This window comes from Prinia subflava, chromosome 8 (assembly GCF_021018805.1).
Source record: "Prinia subflava isolate CZ2003 ecotype Zambia chromosome 8, Cam_Psub_1.2, whole genome shotgun sequence".
In the NCBI taxonomy this organism is placed as follows: domain Eukaryota; kingdom Metazoa; phylum Chordata; class Aves; order Passeriformes; family Cisticolidae; genus Prinia; species Prinia subflava.
In genome coordinates, this window is record NC_086254.1 from 16,012,525 (window position 1) to 16,029,184 (window position 16,660).

A 16,660-nucleotide genomic window follows, 5' to 3' on the forward strand; every position below is an offset into this window, starting at 1 on the left:
CACCGGGCGCCTCCCCCGCCCTCCCCTCCCCGCGCTCGCCCCGGTCCTCCCCCCGCCCCGGCGCCGTTTCCCCCGCAGCCGGGCGGGGGAGGAGGATGGAAACACCCTTCTACCATGATGATGTGTTGAGCGGCCTCGGCAGCGGCTTCGCCCCGTCCTCCGGCAGCAGCGGGCTCCTCCTGCCTTTCCCCGGCGGCAGCATGATGAAGAAGGACGCGCTCGGGATGGCCTTACCGGAACAGGTGGCGGCGGCGCTGAAAGCTCCCGGCGCGGCCAGCGGCGACGCGGCGGGGCTGATGGGCTCGCCCGACTTGGGGCTGCTCAAGCTGGCGTCCCCGGAGCTGGAGCGGCTCATCATCCAGTCCAACGGGCTGGTCACCACCACCCCCACCAGCGGCCAGTTCCTCTACCCTAAAGCGGCCGCCTCCGAGGAGCAGGAGTTCGCCGAGGGTTTCGTCAAGGCGCTGGAGGACTTGCACAAGCAGAACCAGCTGGGCGGCGGCGCGGCGGGGAGCGGCGGCGGCGCGGGCGGCGGCGGCGGGGGAGGAAGCGGCGGCGCGGGCGAGCTGCCCGCCGCCGGGATGGCCCCGGAGCCGCCGGTCTACGCCAACCTCAGCACCTACCCGGCCGTCAGCTACGCCGCCGACCCCGGGCCGTTCGCGGCGCCGCCGCCGCGGCTGCCGCCGCCGCCGCCCCCGCCGCCGCTGAAGGACGAGCCGCAGATCGTGCCGGAGGTGCCGAGCTTCGGGGAAAGCCCGCCGCTGTCCCCCATCGACATGGACACGCAGGAGCGCATCAAGGCGGAACGGAAGCGGCTGAGGAACCGCATCGCCGCCTCCAAGTGCCGCAAGAGGAAGCTGGAGCGGATCTCCCGGCTGGAGGAGAAGGTGAAGAGCCTCAAGAGCCAGAACACGGAGCTCGCCTCCACCGCCAGCCTGCTCCGCGAGCAGGTCGCTCAGCTCAAGCAGAAGGTGCTCAGCCACGTCAACAGCGGCTGCCAGCTCCTGCCCCAGCACCAGCACCAGGTGCCGGCGTACTGACCCCAGGGGGGCACAAGCCCGGGCACGGACCGAGGGGTCCCGGGCAAGGACCCGGGGAAGCGCGGGGGGAGCGCCCGCCCTGCCCCGGGCATGGACCGAGGGGTACGGGGGGAGCGCCCACCCCGCCCCGGGAACGGACCGAGGGGTCCCGGGCACGGACTGGGAGGAGCTGGGGGAGCGCCCACCCTGCCCCGGGCATGGACCGAGGGGTGCCGGGCACGGACTGAGGGGAGCGGGGGGAGCGCCCGCCCTGCCCCGGGAACGGACCGAGGGGTCCCGAGGGGGGGAAGAAAAGCGATGATCGCCCCCTCCTCCACCTCCCCGGACACAGACTGAGGGGTCTGAGGGGAGCACCAGGACCGGCTCCGGACGGCGGGCACCGGGCACGCCGCGCACGGAGGGAGCACCCGGGGGTTCCCTGGGCGCACGGACTGAGCGCGGCCTGGGCCGCTCCCCGGGGCCCCTCCGCGCCCCACACATTCCAGTCAGGTCCCAGTAAAACCCCGCCACACCGAGAATCGGCCTCTGGCTGTTTGCTGCGCCGGGACGGGCCGGGAAGGGAAGGGGCGGCGCGGGCAGGAAGTGGCGCGGCCGGGGCCATCTTGGGGTGGGGGGGTTGGGGGAGTTCCAGGGGGCGGTGGGGGTCGGCGAGAGGGGAGGGAGACCCCTCCCGGGCTGGCAAAGGGGCTCTGGGAATCACCGGACAGAGTGGGGGGCGAGGGGGTCCATGGGGTTATTTTTTTGGGGGGGGGGGTGTTGGGGGTATAGCTGGGAAGGGTGGAGGATGTTATGGGGAGGGGGTAGTGAAAGGTGGGGATGTTGCGGGGGCTGGGGGGTTATTTGGGCTCTCTTGGGGGCAGGGTGGGTGTATTTGGGGCTCCCCTGGGGATGAGGGGTTCCCATGTGTGAGGAGGTGGGCGAGGAGCCCCCACTGCCGGCGCTGGCTGTGGCTGTGCCCTGCCAGACGCTCTCTCCGCGTTGGGGGTTCACCAAGACCCCCCTGTCCGGGCCCCCGGGGCTCTCCCCGGGGCACCCAGCGAGGCCGGGCCTCCGCTGCTCCTCCCCGACTCCCGGGTTTCCCGGCACCGCGGTGGCTCCTCCTCCGTGCCCCCCCGCCCGCGGGGCCCCATCCCGGGCAGCAGCACCCAAGGGACCCGCGCCGTGTCCCTGCAGCTTCGGGGGCGCTGCTGGCGGCACCTCCGACCCCTTCCAGCACCGGGATCGCCGCCGCTCCCGGGGAGCTGCCGGGGAGCCGGCTGTGGGAGAGCGTGGGGACCCCGGGTGGCTCCCCGGGGACCCCGGGCTGGGCGCCGGGCCGTGCCGTGGGTGGCTCCCGGGGACGCGGTGCCAGGCGGCCGCGGTTTGGCGGAGGAAGCGGCGCCGTCCCGGCGCGGTTGTGCTGCGCCCCGGATGTGCGGCAGCGACACCAAGATGGACGGGGCAGCCACCTGCCCGGCCTCAGTGTCCCTGTGTCGCCTATCCCTGTGTCCCCAAGTCCCCAGATCCCATTGTCCCCGCATCTGGATGGCCACAGCTCCTTTTGTTCCCAATCCCCGCGGTGCCGTGTCCCTGTATCCCGGTGTCTGCGCTTTCCCGGATCCCTTTGTCCCCAAGTCCCCACGTCCCAATGCCCGCACATTCCCCGATCCCTTTGTGCTCGCTTCCCGGTGTACCCACGTGTCCCCGGGGATCGCGGGACGCCGCCGGCAGGGCCGGCTCACGGTACCGGAGGGGCGGGGGGGTCTCACGGCCCCGGGGTGGGGGGTGCCCGGGGAAAACAGGGCCGGGGTGGGGGGAATTTTGGGGGAGTTCCGGGGGGGGGGTCCTGCGGGTGCCCGCGGGGTCCCGGCGCTGCGGTGCCTCCCGGTACCGACAGGGGGCGCCGCGGGCGGGGGCGCCCCCGCCTCCCCCGGGACGGATAAAGGCGGCGGGACCGGCACCGGGCGGGATGGCCCGGGGCGCGCTCCGCCTGCTCTGCTGCGCCGTTGCCCTGCTCGCTGCCGCAGGTACCGGGCACCGGGGGGATCCGCGGGGTCCCGGGGGCACACGGGATCTGCAGCACCGGGGGGGCTGGGTGCTTCCCGGTGCCACCGGCGGGGGGGTCTGTGGCCTCCTCCCGCCCGGTTCCCGGTATCGGGAGGAGCGTCCAGGTGCTCCGGGGCACCGGGGAAGTTCGGGGAGGAGACCGCGTGTTGCCCGGGGCTCTGTGGGGGGGGTCCCGGGTCCCTCCCGGGGCTGAGGTCACCGGGGGCTCCACCTGCCCCACGGGAGTGCCGGGCCGGACCGCAGCACTCTGCCCCTCCCAGACGATGCGGCGCCGGTGCTGCCAAACCGGCTGGTGCTGGCACGGGTACCCTGGCACCACCTCGGCACTCCCGGAGCAAAGGGCTCCCCGGCATTCCGTGCCACTGTGGGCACCCTGTTTCCAGCCTGGGCTCCCCGCACCCTCCCTGCACCCCGAGGTGCCTCGGCTCACCCGTCCTGGCACTCTGGGAGCTTGGCCCTGGGTTCAACGTTCAACCCCATCCTGGCAAAGGGGTGGCAGCTGGGTGGGGGGCAGCCCCTCCCGGTGAGCCTGGCAGCTGTGGGGACCCCCAGCCACGCAGGGTGCTGGCTCTGCCACGGGGCATTTCTGTCCCGTGTCCCCCTGGGGCCAGCCTGGACTTGCTCCTCCTCTTGTGCAAACAGGATTTGGGCAGATAAGGGGCACTGCCAGCACTGCCCGGCAAACCTGCTCTGTCCCACGTGGCCACGGGAGAGTCCCCACCGCGCCTGGCCCTGGGGGTGTGCGGTGGGTGCCACCAGGGCTGGGTTGGCACGTGTCCCTGTGCCTGCCCGTTGCTGCCACGCTGCTCTGCTTGTCCCCAGCAGCGCTGTGCCCATGGCAACTTGGGAAGCTCATCTGCTTCTGGATTTCTGGGATTTGGTAGTGGCCAAATCCCAGCTTTCTGTGTGATAAAAACTACCTGGGAAATGATCCCTGTGAGGCTGGGAGGTGGGGCAGATGCTGCTGCCCTGCCAGGACCCTGCCAGGGCCCTGCCATGTCCTTGCTGACCACCTCTCTCCTCCAAAGTCTGGGGTCAGGACATGGCCCTGATGCTGCCCCCACAGTGTGTGTGAAGAGCTCAGGGACAGCCGTGTCACCATCCCCATCCCCTGCAGCCACCAGCCAGGACACACAGTGTGGTTCAATCTGGGTCAGGGACAGGGACAGGCAGTGCAGCTCCATCCAACCCAAACACAGCAACAATTCTATCCCATATCACAGCATCAGCACCAACTCCAACGTCTCCATCCAACCCAAAAACAGCAACAACTCTGTCCCATATCACAGCATCAGCACCAACTTCAGCATCTCCATCCAACCCAAAAATACCAACAACTCCATCCAGTGCCTCGAGATCAACACCAACTCCATCATCTCCATCCAGCACCACAGCATCAACCCCATCCAGTGCCCCGGCATCAACAGGATCTTCATCATCTCCATCCAGCACCACCACAGCACCAACTTCACCCAGTGCCTCGGGATCCACAACACATTTGACACCCTCATCCAGTGCCACCACGGCACCAACTCCGTCCAGTGCCTCGGGCTCAACAGCATCTTCAGCATCTCCATCCAACCCAAACACAACATCAACTCCACACAATACCTCGGCATCAACACCAATTCCATCATCTCCATCCAACACCACCACAGCATCAACTCCGCCCAGTACCTCAGGACCAACAACACATTTGACTCCCTCATCCAATGCCACCACGGCAGCAGCTCCACCCCACACGAGATCCACAGAGCATCCACCTAACTCAACGTCCTCACCCAGGCCCTCGGGGCCTGCTGCTCCCAGCTCCCTCACGCCCACCGTGAGCCCCAACAGCAGCAGCACTGTCACCACCAGCTCCAGAACGGCAGCAGGCACTGGCAGCACAGCTGGAAACTCCAGTGAGAGCCAGGCTGGGGGGCACTGGGCAGGTGGGGGGCCTGGGTATGGGCATGGGTCCCCCCTGGATCCCCCACTCGGGGCTGCCCTCACAGGAGGGCTCAGGGGTGCAGGTCCCAAGGTGAGCCCAGAGCCCCCCAGGCTGCTCCCTGCTCCTGGGGGGGTTGTTGGGGGCTCCCCTTTTCTCCCTCGGTCTCTGCCAGGGGGGTTGGAGTGCCCTGGGCTGGTCCCCTGTGGGTGGAGGTGACACCAGAGCTGGGTGCCAGGTCTGTGATGGGTGGGGGTAGTCAGGGTGACTGGAGCCAGTCTTCAGCCACCTCTTTCTCCGTGGTGCTTGAAGGCTGGGCACGAATCTCCATGGGGGTAAATAAGGGGGTGCCAGGGGAATAACGAGGTGCCAGGGGAATAACGAGGTGCCAGGGAGAATAACGGGGTGCCAGGGGAAATCACAAGGTGCCAAGGGAATAACGGGGTGCCAGGGGGAATAACGGGGTGCCAGGGGAAATCACAAGGTGCCAGGGGAATCACAAGGTGCCAGGGGGAATAACGGGGTGCCCGTCTCACCCCCACAGAGCAGGACCCCACCGAGCCGAGCCCTGGCGTGGTTGTCGCCGCCTCCCTCGCCGTCTGCCTGCTGGTGGCGGGCGCGGCCGTGCTGTTGGTGCGGCGGTCCCAGCGCGGCGTCCCGCGCTTCCAGCACCTGGATGAGGTGCCCATGGTGCGTGAGGGGGGGCCGGGGGTGGCGAGGGGGGGATTTTTGGGGGGCAGCAGGTCGAGGGTTGGAGCGCTCACCCCGCTCTCTTTCTCTTCCTCCCCAGAGCAAAGTGATGGAGGGGTCCTCTGGCCCCCCCACCCCCAGCTGACCCCCCCCGCCGCAGCCCCCCGGGCTCCCCGCACTGCTGAATAAAGGAGCTGCTGCCCCGGCTCTGGTTTCCCGTCTGCCATGTGCTCTGCAGCCTGCCCGGGGAAAACCCCAGCTCCCGGGGGAGGCCCCAGCCGCTTTCGGGGTCCCCCGGCCCGGGCTGGCGGCCCCGGGGTGTTCCCGGGCCGCAGGGGTGGGTGCGGGGTGCGCTGGTGCCCGGGCTGGGGGGGCCGCGCAGCCCCCCCGGCGAGGTGGGGTGGGATGGGAGGGAGCGAGCGGCCAGGCACGCACGTCGCCTTCCTTCTGCTCCGCTGCACTCGGCCGGGGCCGCGCTCGCCGCGAGGACCGGGCACCGGTAAGGGGCTGCGGGCGGGCCCGGGGGGCGGGCGGCGGCGGGGACCCCCGTGCCGGGCATCGGCGGCTGCTGGGGTCGGGATGAGGCCGCTGCCGGTGCCGGCGGGTCCCGGGGGGCTCGGTCCTGGGGGCTCTCCCCGGTGTGCCCCGGTTCTCGGGGGCGGTGGGCGGCAGGTGTCCGGGCTGGATCGTTAACGGGGCACCGCTGGGGTCGCGGCTCGGTGGGCGCTGCGGGCTGGGGGCCGCTCCCCGTGGCCTCAGAGCCACGTCCCTGTCCCCATCCAGCCCACGGGAGCACCGGGAGGGGGGCGAGGGGGCCCGAAACCCGAGGTAGGGGCTGAGCCCGGGCGAGCGCCGGCGGCCGTAAATCCCGGTGGGGAGGAGCCCGCCCGTGGCGGCCCCGGGGTGTCCCCAGGGTGTCCCCGGGGTGTCCCCAGCCGCGGGAGGGGGGTCCCCGCCGGCGAGCCCCTCCCGGCCGCAGCTCCCGGAGCTCCCCCCGCAGGGACGGCGATGAGACGGAGCCGGACAGCGCTGCCCTTCCTCGGCGCGGAGGTGAGACCGGCACCGGGGGCTACCGGGAAGGCGAGGGGTGTCCCGGGGGGCCAGGGGTGTCCCCGGCGTGAGCGTCCCAGTGCCGGGCCCCCGGGCAGCAATAACCGGGCTGGCGGCGCTGAGAGGGAGTTAATTATCCCCTTAATGGGCGGTTAATTATTATTCACCTCTGCGTAATCGCGCGCCGGCTCCGGGGGTTTTTCCGGCGGGGTCCCGGGGGATGTCAGGGGGGTCCTCTCCGGTGGCGGCGGGAGAAGGAGGAGGAGGAGGACGGGGGGAGTCCCGGTGGCTCCGTGCGCAGCGGGCGGAGCCGCTCCCGGTGCAGCGGCGCCTCCCGCCGTGCCCCCCTCGCCCAGGTAACACCCCGGTACCCCCGGCTGCAGCGCCGCACCGTGTCCGGCAGGGGGCGCCAGCGCGTTACCGGCGCTCGGTACCGGCGGGGGCGGGCGGGGGGCGCTGCCCGGGCGGGACCCTCAGACCGGGATCGGCAGGGACCCCCCCGGGGCCGCTCCCCGCGCCCCTCACCGCCGCTCCGTTTCCCGGCAGCGCTGCCGCGATCCCGCCGAGTCCGCCCCGTCGGGCCCGGGAGCGGCGGTGGGCGCCGTGCGCCGGCGTTTCTCCGGGACCCCGCTGCTGCCGCCGCTGGGCTGCCGGTTGGCGGAGGCGGCCCGCGCCCCCGAGCCCGAGGCTGCCCGGGTGGTGTTCACCATCGAGGAGAGCGGCCCGAGCAGCGGCGACGAGTCCGAGCCCCCCCGGTAAGGGCGGGACGGGGAGGGGGGCAGTGATGCCCCGGTGGCACCGGGAACGGGTTTACCGGGCAGGGCACGGCTGGCGGGGACGCTCCCGGCTTCAGCACCGGCGGCCGGACAGCGGCACCGGGGGCAGAGCACCCGGTGGGATGGGGACAAGCCCCTCTGTCACTGGCCCCGCTGTTCCAGCCCGGGGTGTCCGTTCTGATCACTGTCTGTCCCTGTCACCCCCCTCAACGCTCCACTGTCCCCACCTCACTGTCGGTGTCACCCCCATCCCCCTTTTCCCCACCACCCATCCCTGTCCCCACTCACTGTCCTCACTCACCCCCTCCTTGTCCCCATCCCCTGGCCCAGCCAGAGCCACCACAGGGCTGGCCTGGCCCTGCCCAGGGTGACCTCGCTCCCTCCCGCGGTGGCTCGGGCCCAGCTGCGCTGCTGCAGGGCTATTTTTGGGCCATTCCCCCTGTCCCGTGCCTCTCCCAGCCCGGCTTGTGGGGACAGCAAGGGGCTGGCACAGCCCAGGGACATGGCTCTGGTGTCACTTGTCCTCCACCCCTGCACAGACACGTGGGGACAGTGACACTCCGATAAGGACTGGCTGTGCTGGGCACTGCCTGTCCTGTGGCCAGCCCAGCCCTCGCTGCCCAGAGCTGCTGGCTGCCAGCACAGGGGGCTCTGCCCTCCCCCGATGTCCCTCTGTCCCACTATCCCTGTCCCCTGGTGTCCCCACGGCCGTGCTTGCAGTGCCTGGTGACTCCTCCAGGACCCCATCAGGAGTTTTGGGGTCTCCCTCGGTGCTGTTGTGGCAGGGGGGGCTGTTGCTGTCCCTCCTGGCTCCCTGCCAGCTGCTGGATATTTTTGTGGCCATCAGGAGCAGCAGGTAGCCACATCCTGCTCCGTCAGGCTGAGCATGTGCCAGCTCCCACGGCCAGGCCAATGGGTGCCCCACAGTGTCACTGTCACCAGCTGGACCTCACCTGTCCTGCTGGGGAGTGGCTCCAGGAGGGGACAGCACCAGGGAGGGGCTGGGGCACAGTCTGGGGTGGGGTTGGCTCTCACAGGTCCCTCAGTGGCACCACGGCATGTCCACACCGCGTGTCCGGGATGCTCCAAGCTCAGCTGTGTCCCTTGGTGGCACCGTGTCACAGCCACACTGTGTGTCTGCGATGCTCCAGACTCAATTGTGTCCCTCAGTGGCACCATGGCATGGCCACACTCCATGTCCAGGATGCTCCAAGCTCAGCTGTGTCCCTTGGTGTCACCATGGCACAGCCACACTGCATATCCAGGATGCTCCAAGCTCAGCTGTGTCCCTTGGTGTCACCATGGCACAGCCACACCGCATGTCCAGGATGCTCCAAGCTCAGTTATGTCCCTTGGTGGCACAATGGCACAGCCACACTGCATGTCCAGGATGCTCCAAGCTCAGTTATGTCCCTCGGTGGCACCGTGGCACGTCCCCTCCGTCCATCTGGCTCCCTGGGGGCTTCGCGGGGCGTTTTTCCGCGTGTCCAGGCACTGCACCCCTGCCCTTTCAGGAGCAGCTGCCGCCTCGGGGACAGCAGGGTGGCCGGTGGCACCGGGCCAGCGAGGGGCCACGTGCCCGGCCCGCCAGGCACACCGGGGGGGGACCCGCTCCGTGCGCCGCTGCCGGAGCCAGACAGTTGTTTAATTTCCCAGGCGCAGGGCGGGAGGGGGATGGAAAGTTTCCCGGGGCTGCCGGGGCCGGGACGGCCGCACGCTTCCTGCTCCGCGCCCGGGGCAGCGGGGCCGAGCCGCCGGCCCGGGGGTCCCTGAGCCGGGCCATGCTGCCCACCACGCACCGCTCGCCGGGGGCTTCTCCGGCCACGTCCCCCCGCGGTTCCCCCCGCAATTCCCCCGTCTTCTTCAGGAAGCTCCTGATGAACCAGAGCATCCGCCTGCAGCGGCGCTTCACCGTGGCGCATCCCCTCTGGTAAGGGGGGGACGCTGGCGGGTCCCCGCGGGGGGGTGGCACCAGGCCGTGCTGCCGGCATGGGGGCAGCGCCTCCCCCCAGGGCTGTGGCACGTCCGCGGGGACCAGGAGGGGACAGCGGGTGTCCCCACACGCTCCGGGGCCGAGCCGGGCAGGGGGAGCCGCCGGACGAGCACGAACACGCTCATTGCAGCGATGGCCAGGCAGGGACCCGCGGAGGGGTGGCCCGGTGGGGACCGAGGGGGGGCTTTGCCCTCCGAATCAAGACACCAACCCACCCCCCGCTGCTCCTCCCCGCCCTCCCCACCTCGGAGCTCGGTGGGGTTGGTTTTGGGGTGCCGGCCCCACCTGCGCGGGCGCCGTGGGGCTCAGCACATCCCTGCCCAGCAGCGACAGCATCTATTTATAGCGGCCCCGGCCCCCCCTCCGCGCCACGGACACCGCTCGGAGGTCATTAACGCCGGAACGAGGGGGGTTAATTGGGCACCAACCCCGTGGCAGGGGCTCTTGTCCCCCGGGGCTGTCCCCTGCGGTGGCAGCGGGGTCAGCGGTGGTGGCACGGGGCCGGGAACAGGCGCGGGCATCCCCCCGCGGGGCCGTCGGAGGGACAATGCGGCTTTGTGCGGCCGGTACCATCGGGGATGGGAAGCCGAGGCAGGAAAACAAGGGGCTGCGGGATGGCATGACGCGGTGCCGGCTGGCACTGCCACCGCCGGCGACGGCCGCGCCACTGCCACCGGGGCTGCCGGAGCGGGACGATGCTGCCGGGCAGCCGGTGCCCGTCCCGGAGGCACTCGTGCATCGGGTAGGTGCTGGGCTCCCGATGGGGACACGGTGGCCCCGGTGGCATCTGCGCTTTCGCGGTGCTCTGGGGTGGCTCGTCCCCGTCCCCACGGCGGTGCGGCGGCTGCGGGAGGGGACAGGCGCTGGATGGCCCTCGCTGTGTGTCCCTGTGGCGCGCAGCCTTTCCCATGACCCCGGGGCCAGCAGTGCAGCAGGGTGGGCGAGGCGGCCGCGGCCAGCTTGGGGACACGGCAGGGTCACCATCCCTGTCCCCTGTCCCCCCCGGATGCACACGGCTGCCAGGTGACTCCGGTTGGGGTGCCCCGCCGCCAGCGTGTCCCCAGGGGCCAGGGCTTGGCTTGTGCGGCGGTTTCTGTCCTTCGATGTCCCCTGGCTCTGTGCCGTGGCTGGGATGTTGTCCCCTCCGTGGGACACGGCACCTCCAGACGGGGCTGATGGAGGCTTTGGGGCTTTGGAGGACTCGGGACTGTGGTGCTGGTGACAGGCAGGGGGAGGGACAGGCAGGAGCCAGCCCTTCCTGGGGTCTCTGGAGCTTCAGAGCAGCGGGTCCTGTCCTACCTGGGTGACACGGGACAGCCTGGCTCTGTGTCAGTGTCCCAAGTCCCAGACCCCGCTGTGCCAGCAGGGAGCTGGGAGGGTCCATGTGCCCTGAGCTGGGCCCGTTCTCTGCAGCAGGCGGAGGAGCCAGCAGGGCCAGACTGGCCACCAGTGTCACCACAGGGTCACCAACCCAGAGCGTGCTGGGCAGAGTGAGGTGGTGGCACAGAGAACCCGACAAGGGACCCCTGGGCCGAGGTCCCTGTGCCATGCGTCCCATGCCAGCCTTGTCCCCTGTCCCCTCACAGCTTTGACCTGGAGAATGGCCCCCCCGGCCGGGGCGCGCTGGACCCCCAGGCCAGCCCGGGCGCGGGGCTGGTCCTGCAGGGCACCTTCTCCCACGGCCAGCGCCGAGAGTCCTTCCTGTACCGCTCCGACAGCGACTACGACCTGTCCCCAAAAGCCATGTCCCGCAACTCCTCCATCGCCAGCGACCTGTGAGTGTCCCCCCAGCCCGCATCCCCTGGGACCCCCCTCCCAGCCCTCCCCTCCCCTCACGCTCCCTGTGCTCCCGCAGGCATGGAGAAGACATGATCGTCACACCCTTTGCCCAGGTAGGTGCCACCGCTGTGCCCTGCCCAGGAGGGGACATGGCCTGTGCCCAGCACCGGGGGGGGTGTCCCGGGGGGGTCCGCCTGACCCCAGCCCCCTCTCGCCCCCCAGGTCCTGGCCAGCCTCCGCACCGTCCGCAGCAACCTGACCCACCTCCAGGACCGTGCTGGCATCAAGTGAGTCGGGGGGAGGGCGAGGGTGTCACCTGAGTGGGGACCCCAACCCACGGCAAGGGGGGGGCACCACTGCGGGGGTCGCAGCTACTCAGCCCCCCGTGTTTGACAGGCGAGGATCGAGCAGCAGCCTGCCCTCGGGGAGCAAGGCCAGCCTCTCCGGTGAGTGCCGGGGGGACGGTGGCGGGGAGATTTTGGGACGAGCTGGCTGTCCCTGTGTCCCCAGGGTGTGTCCCGCCGTGCCCGGGGGGCGCAGCAACCCCCCCCTGAAGCCAAGGCAGAGCTGCGGCTTTGCCCTTCGGGATCCATGTCTGGTTTTCGGCAGCTCCTCCCGCCTGGCCGCCCTTCGCGGCGGTGGAAAAGCTCCCGTTGACGTCAAACCTTCCATTAATAAAACCCCGGCGGTGAGCGGGGCCCCGCGGGAGCCCGGCTGCCCCCGGGGCTGGCTGTCACCCCACGGGACAGCGTGGCACGCCGCGTGCCGGGGCTGCCACGCCATGGGGACAGCGTGACTGTGCCCAGGGATGCCTCACCCCGACCCCCGCGTCCCCCCGCGCCCCTCGCCGCCCCGCTCGGGGGGTGCGGTGACCCCCCATGCTGGTGAGCCCCCGGGTCTGGTGTGGCACCAGCCCCTCTGTGCCGGGGGGCAGCGCTGCTGGCGGGTCCCTTGCCAAGCTGGTGGGTGCCCCCAGCAGAAGATGCCCACCAGAAGCTCTCGCGGGAGACGCTGGAGGAGCTGGATTGGTGCTTGGACCAGCTGGAGACGCTGCAGACCAGGCACTCGGTCAGCGAGATGGCCTCCAACAAGGTAAGGGACCCTGGCACGGTCACCTCGGGGGGCACGGGGAGCCCAGAGCCCCCCAGGACGTGCTGCCAGCCCCCCACACCGCTGACCCCGCCAACCACCCACAGTTCAAGCGGATGCTGAACCGGGAGCTGACGCACCTCTCGGAGACCAGCCGCTCCGGGAACCAGGTCTCCGAGTACATCTCCAGCACCTTCCTGGGTGAGGAGTCCCCTGCCCCAGGGTCACCTCCCTGCTGGCAGCAGGGTGGCCTTTGTGTCCCCAGAGAGCTGGGGTGCCCACAGCGGTGATGACAGCAGAGGGGCCCACTTGCTTCTTGTGGAGGAATGGAATGGGGGGACCAGGGGGGTTGTCCCAGGTGTCCCAGTGGGGTTTGCTGCCTTGGAGGTGTCACAGCGTTTGTCCTGACTGGGAGTGCTGGCTCATACTGGTGCATACTGGTGTGCTGGGGCTGTTGGGGCCATCCCAGTGTTCCTGGAGGAGTGTCCAGGGGTCCCCTGGCAGATGCATGGATGGGGGTGAGGTTAAATGCCGCGGCCCCCCAAATTGTCACGGTGTCACCTGTACCCGTCCTCAGCGTGACCCGGGGGGATGCTGGCAGTGAAACCTTCTCACGGGCTCCCCGTGTCACCCCAGACAAGCAGCACGAGGTGGAGATCCCCTCGGCGCTGGCGAAGGACAAGGAGAAGGAGCGGAGGAAGCGCCCCATGTCGCAGATCAGCGGCGTCAGGAAGCTGGCGCACGGCTCCAGCCTGGCCGCCGCCGGCATCCCGCGCTTCGGCGTGCGCACCGACCGCGAGGCGCTGCTGGCCAAGGTGGGCGCCGGCAGGGGTGGCCCGCCCCACCGCGGGGTCCCCACTCCAGCCCCCCCATGGATCTCTGTCCCTCTGGTCCCCAGGAGCTGGAGGACACCAACAAGTGGGGGCTCGACGTGTTCAAAGTGGCCGAGTACTCGGGGAACCGCCCGCTGACCGTCATCATGTACAGCATCTTCCAGGTGAGCGTCCTGGCGGGATGGGGCTGTCCCCGTGCCTGTCCCTGTGTCCGGATGGGGACAAGCCACCCCCTGCCTCCCCGCAGGAGCGGGACCTGATGAAGACCTTCCGCATCCCCGTCAACACCTTCATCACCTACATGCTGACGCTGGAGGATCACTACCACGCCGACGTGGCCTACCACAACAACCTGCACGCCGCCGACGTGGCGCAGTCCACGCACGTCCTCCTCTCCACGCCGGCGCTGGAGGTGATTCCTGCTCACCTGAGGCCGCCCAGGTGTGCCTGGCGGGGCTGTGACATGTCCCCGATGTCATTTCCTGCCACTCCTAGGCTGTGTTCACGGACCTGGAGATCATGGCTGCCATCTTCGCCAGTGCCATCCACGATGTTGACCATCCCGGGGTGTCCAACCAGTTCCTCATCAACACCAGTGAGCTGGGGTGCAGGGATGGACCTGGGGGATACTGGGGGGCCCCAGGAGTCACCCCGGGGTGACCGGTGCCCTCTCACAGACTCAGAGCTGGCCCTGATGTACAACGATGCATCGGTGCTGGAGAATCACCACCTGGCCGTTGGCTTCAAGCTCCTCCAGGAGGAGAACTGCGACATCTTCCAGAACCTGAGCAGGAAGCAGAGGCAGACACTCCGTAAAATGGTCATCGACATGGTACGGGGGGGCTGGAGCACCCCGGGGTGGGGGCTGGGCTGGGGGGTCAGGCTGACGCCCCTTCCCACCTCTCCCTGCCCAGGTGCTGGCCACGGACATGTCCAAGCACATGAACCTGCTGGCGGATCTGAAGACCATGGTGGAGACCAAGAAGGTGACCAGCCTGGGCGTGCTGCTGCTGGACAACTACTCCGACCGGATCCAGGTGGGGACACACCTGGGGAACCCTCCCCAGCACTGCAGGTGTCCATCCCTGCCTCCGGCCTGCCGGGATGTCCCTTCTGGTGCCACCACCCTCCCAAACCCAACTGGGGGGGGCCACGGCGTGGGTGGCACCAGGGGACAGAGGACACGGTGTCCACACCCACAGGTCCTGCAGAACATGGTGCACTGCGCCGACCTCAGCAACCCCACCAAGCCTCTGGAGCTGTACCGGCAGTGGACCGACCGCATCATGGTGGAGTTCTTCCACCAAGGAGACCGCGAGCGGGAGAAGGGCATGGAGATCAGCCCCATGTGTGACAAGCACACCGCCTCCGTGGAGAAGTCCCAGGTGGGGTGACAGCCTGGGGACAGGGCAGGGGGGACACAGGGCCGGGCAGGGGGCTCAGCTCTGCCTCCCTCCAGGTGGGATTCATCGACTTCATCGCGCACCCGCTGTGGGAGACGTGGGCAGACCTGGTGCACCCCGACGCCCAGGAGCTGCTGGACACGCTGGAGGACAACCGGGAGTGGTACCAGAGCATGATCCCGCGCAGCCCCTCGCCTCCGCCCGAGGCACCCGCAGTGTCCCCCGCCACCACCGACAAGTTCCAGTTCGAGCTGACACTGGAGGAGGAGGAGGAGGAGGAGGAGGGCGAGTCGGACACGGAGCTGGAGGGGGCTGAGAGCCCCTTGGACGAGGACAACAGCGGCTCCAAGACGCCGGGCACGGATGACTCGGAGTCTGCCGACACCAAGCGCCTGTCCCCGGGCCCCGGGGACCGGGACTCGCCTGTGCCCCGCCCCAGGGACGTGGACAACCGGCGGGCGCTGGAGGGGACGCTGCCCAAGGACGGTGGCAGCGGGTGCTCCGTGCCAGGGCCCGAGGGCAGCCAGGGGCTGTGCCTGGACACGGAGGGCAATGTCACATTCCTGTCCCTGGGCACGTAGCGGCAGCGGCCCGTGGGTCCCCTCGCTGCCAGGGGATGTGGGACAGGGCGCTGCCCTGAGGACAGCGGGGAGCACTGGCGCTGCCAGGACTCGGAGGCACCCGGGTTGTGTTCCAGTTTGGGAGCTGGGCAGGTCCTGACAGGTACGAGGACGCTGTGGCCTTCTCCCTGCTCCCAGCTGCTGGGAAAGGTCCCTGTCTCCTTCAGACAGGGCGTGGGGACACCGAGCTGTGGCCCCAGCCCAGCCCTGGGGACATCACGCCCTGCAGGGCTGCAGGAAGGAGCGTTCCAGCGCCTTTCCAGGCGTCCCCTGGCAGGACAGCAGCCCCACGGCGGGACGAGGTGGGCAAAGGGTGCCGGTGACACCCCCAGCACGAGGCACCCCCAGGCACCGGCGCACGGCACGGGCACGACTCAGTGGTTTATTTATTTGGGGATAGGTTCACTTTTTAAAGCCTTTTGTAGCTCACTTTTTACTACAAGCCTCTCGGAGGCCCACACACATTTTTGGGGCGGAAAGACGCATTTTTTGGGGAGGAAACCTGCATTTCTTGCTCTGTGATCACTCAAAACGCCGTTTGCATTTCCCATTTCGGACCCTGGCGGGGGCTGTCACCCCTTCCCTCGCCCCCCCTCTCTGGTGTCCTGCCCGGGGCAGGGTCCTTTGGGATTCTTCCTTCACCTTCCAGAGATTAAACCCGGTTTGTTCCACCCTAAACATGAGCCTCGTAAGCGCCTCTTTGTGTCACGGGAGCCGCCGGACGCGTCCCCAGGGACCGGCGCTGTTGGCGGCCCCGTCTCCCGCCGGGCACCGGGCAGGGCCTGGCTGTGTGCTGGAACAAAAGCCGGCTCCTCCCTGGAAACGCCGATCCATCACTGGCAAACACGACCTGCTAAGGTAAATATTTAATCGCCGGCTTGGCGCGGTGCGGAGCCCGCGGGGCGGCTCTTCCGCATTGCTCCCCACGGTGATTTATCTCCGCAAACACGGCCCCGCCCGTGGCACTGCCCTGGCACGGGGGCCCTCGCCCCCTGCCCGCCCTGGCAGCAGAGAGGCCTCGGGGTTTGGTGGTTCTTTCCCAGCCCAGGCGTTTTCCAAGGTTTGGCCTGCACAGGGTGCTGGTGGCTCCGTGCTGTGCCTGGTGGGTGCTGGATGTCCCCTTGTCTCGCCAGACAGGGACTCTGTGCTCTCAAATCCCCGAATCCAGATCTCTGCCGGGCTGGAGCAGGGCAGGAGCTGGTGGAAAAAGCCCTTTTCCCTCCCGCTTCTGGCTGAGGGGCTGCACTGAGGAGGGCAGTGGGGCTGCCATCTGGAGAAGGTGATGGGAAACGGCCACAGCAGCCAGGTCCATCCATCCCTGAGCCCGCATCCCTCCCTAATTCTGGATCCATCCCTAAATGTGGATCCATCCCTGAGCCTGCATCCATCCCTAAGTGTGGCTCCATCCTAC

At 69.4% G+C, this 16,660-nt stretch overlaps 3 protein-coding genes across 6 annotated transcripts; all 3 read left to right on the forward strand.

Annotated features, from left to right (window-relative positions):
- On the forward strand, positions 1-1,558 carry JUND (JunD proto-oncogene, AP-1 transcription factor subunit). Its single transcript, XM_063403539.1, has one exon. The coding sequence runs from the start codon at positions 96-98 to the stop codon at positions 1,038-1,040; it is 945 nt and encodes a 314-aa protein (XP_063259609.1). The 5' UTR covers positions 1-95; the 3' UTR covers positions 1,041-1,558.
- Positions 1,559-1,941: 383 nt separating this feature from the next.
- CIST1 (colon, intestine and stomach enriched 1) lies at positions 1,942-5,924 on the forward strand. The gene is made up of 7 exons (XM_063404833.1): positions 1,942-2,452; positions 2,655-2,762; positions 2,822-3,046; positions 4,310-4,347; positions 4,477-4,990; positions 5,561-5,706; positions 5,807-5,924. The coding sequence occupies exons 1-7, from the start codon at positions 1,942-1,944 to the stop codon at positions 5,849-5,851; spliced, it is 1,587 nt and encodes a 528-aa protein (XP_063260903.1). The 3' UTR covers positions 5,852-5,924.
- Positions 5,925-6,095: 171 nt separating this feature from the next.
- Positions 6,096-15,920, forward strand: PDE4C (phosphodiesterase 4C). Of its 4 annotated transcripts, none has more exons than XM_063403418.1 (18): positions 6,096-6,205; positions 6,707-6,756; positions 7,303-7,511; positions 9,400-9,462; positions 11,112-11,300; positions 11,381-11,417; positions 11,527-11,591; positions 11,701-11,750; positions 12,281-12,396; positions 12,501-12,594; positions 13,030-13,208; positions 13,292-13,390; positions 13,474-13,638; positions 13,722-13,821; positions 13,904-14,058; positions 14,141-14,263; positions 14,429-14,611; positions 14,686-15,920. In XM_063403418.1, the coding sequence occupies exons 1-18, from the start codon at positions 6,112-6,114 to the stop codon at positions 15,208-15,210; spliced, it is 2,496 nt and encodes an 831-aa protein (XP_063259488.1). In that variant the 5' UTR covers positions 6,096-6,111; the 3' UTR covers positions 15,211-15,920. The 4 variants fall into 4 exon arrangements, with proteins under 4 accessions (XP_063259488.1, XP_063259489.1, XP_063259490.1 ...); XM_063403419.1 differs by having other exon boundaries at positions 12,284-12,396; XM_063403420.1 differs by lacking the exon at positions 9,400-9,462.
- The last annotated feature ends 740 nt before the right edge of the window (positions 15,921-16,660 follow it).

Coding starts and splice junctions, on each gene's coding strand:
- JUND (XM_063403539.1), top strand. CDS start 96: ATGGAAACACCCTTCTACCATGATGATGTGTTGAGCGGCCTCGGCAGC.
- CIST1 (XM_063404833.1), top strand. CDS start 1,942: ATGTGTGAGGAGGTGGGCGAGGAGCCCCCACTGCCGGCGCTGGCTGTG. Junction 2,453..2,654: donor GGTTGTGCTGCGCCCCGGAT/GTGCGGCAGCGA, acceptor TTTGTCCCCAAG/TCCCCACGTCCCAATGCCCG. Junction 2,763..2,821: donor GCCGGCAGGGCCGGCTCACG/GTACCGGAGGGG, acceptor CGGGGAAAACAG/GGCCGGGGTGGGGGGAATTT.
- PDE4C (XM_063403418.1), top strand. CDS start 6,112: ATGGGAGGGAGCGAGCGGCCAGGCACGCACGTCGCCTTCCTTCTGCTC. Junction 6,206..6,706: donor GCCGCGAGGACCGGGCACCG/GTAAGGGGCTGC, acceptor CTCCCCCCGCAG/GGACGGCGATGAGACGGAGC. Junction 12,397..12,500: donor GCGAGATGGCCTCCAACAAG/GTAAGGGACCCT, acceptor AACCACCCACAG/TTCAAGCGGATGCTGAACCG.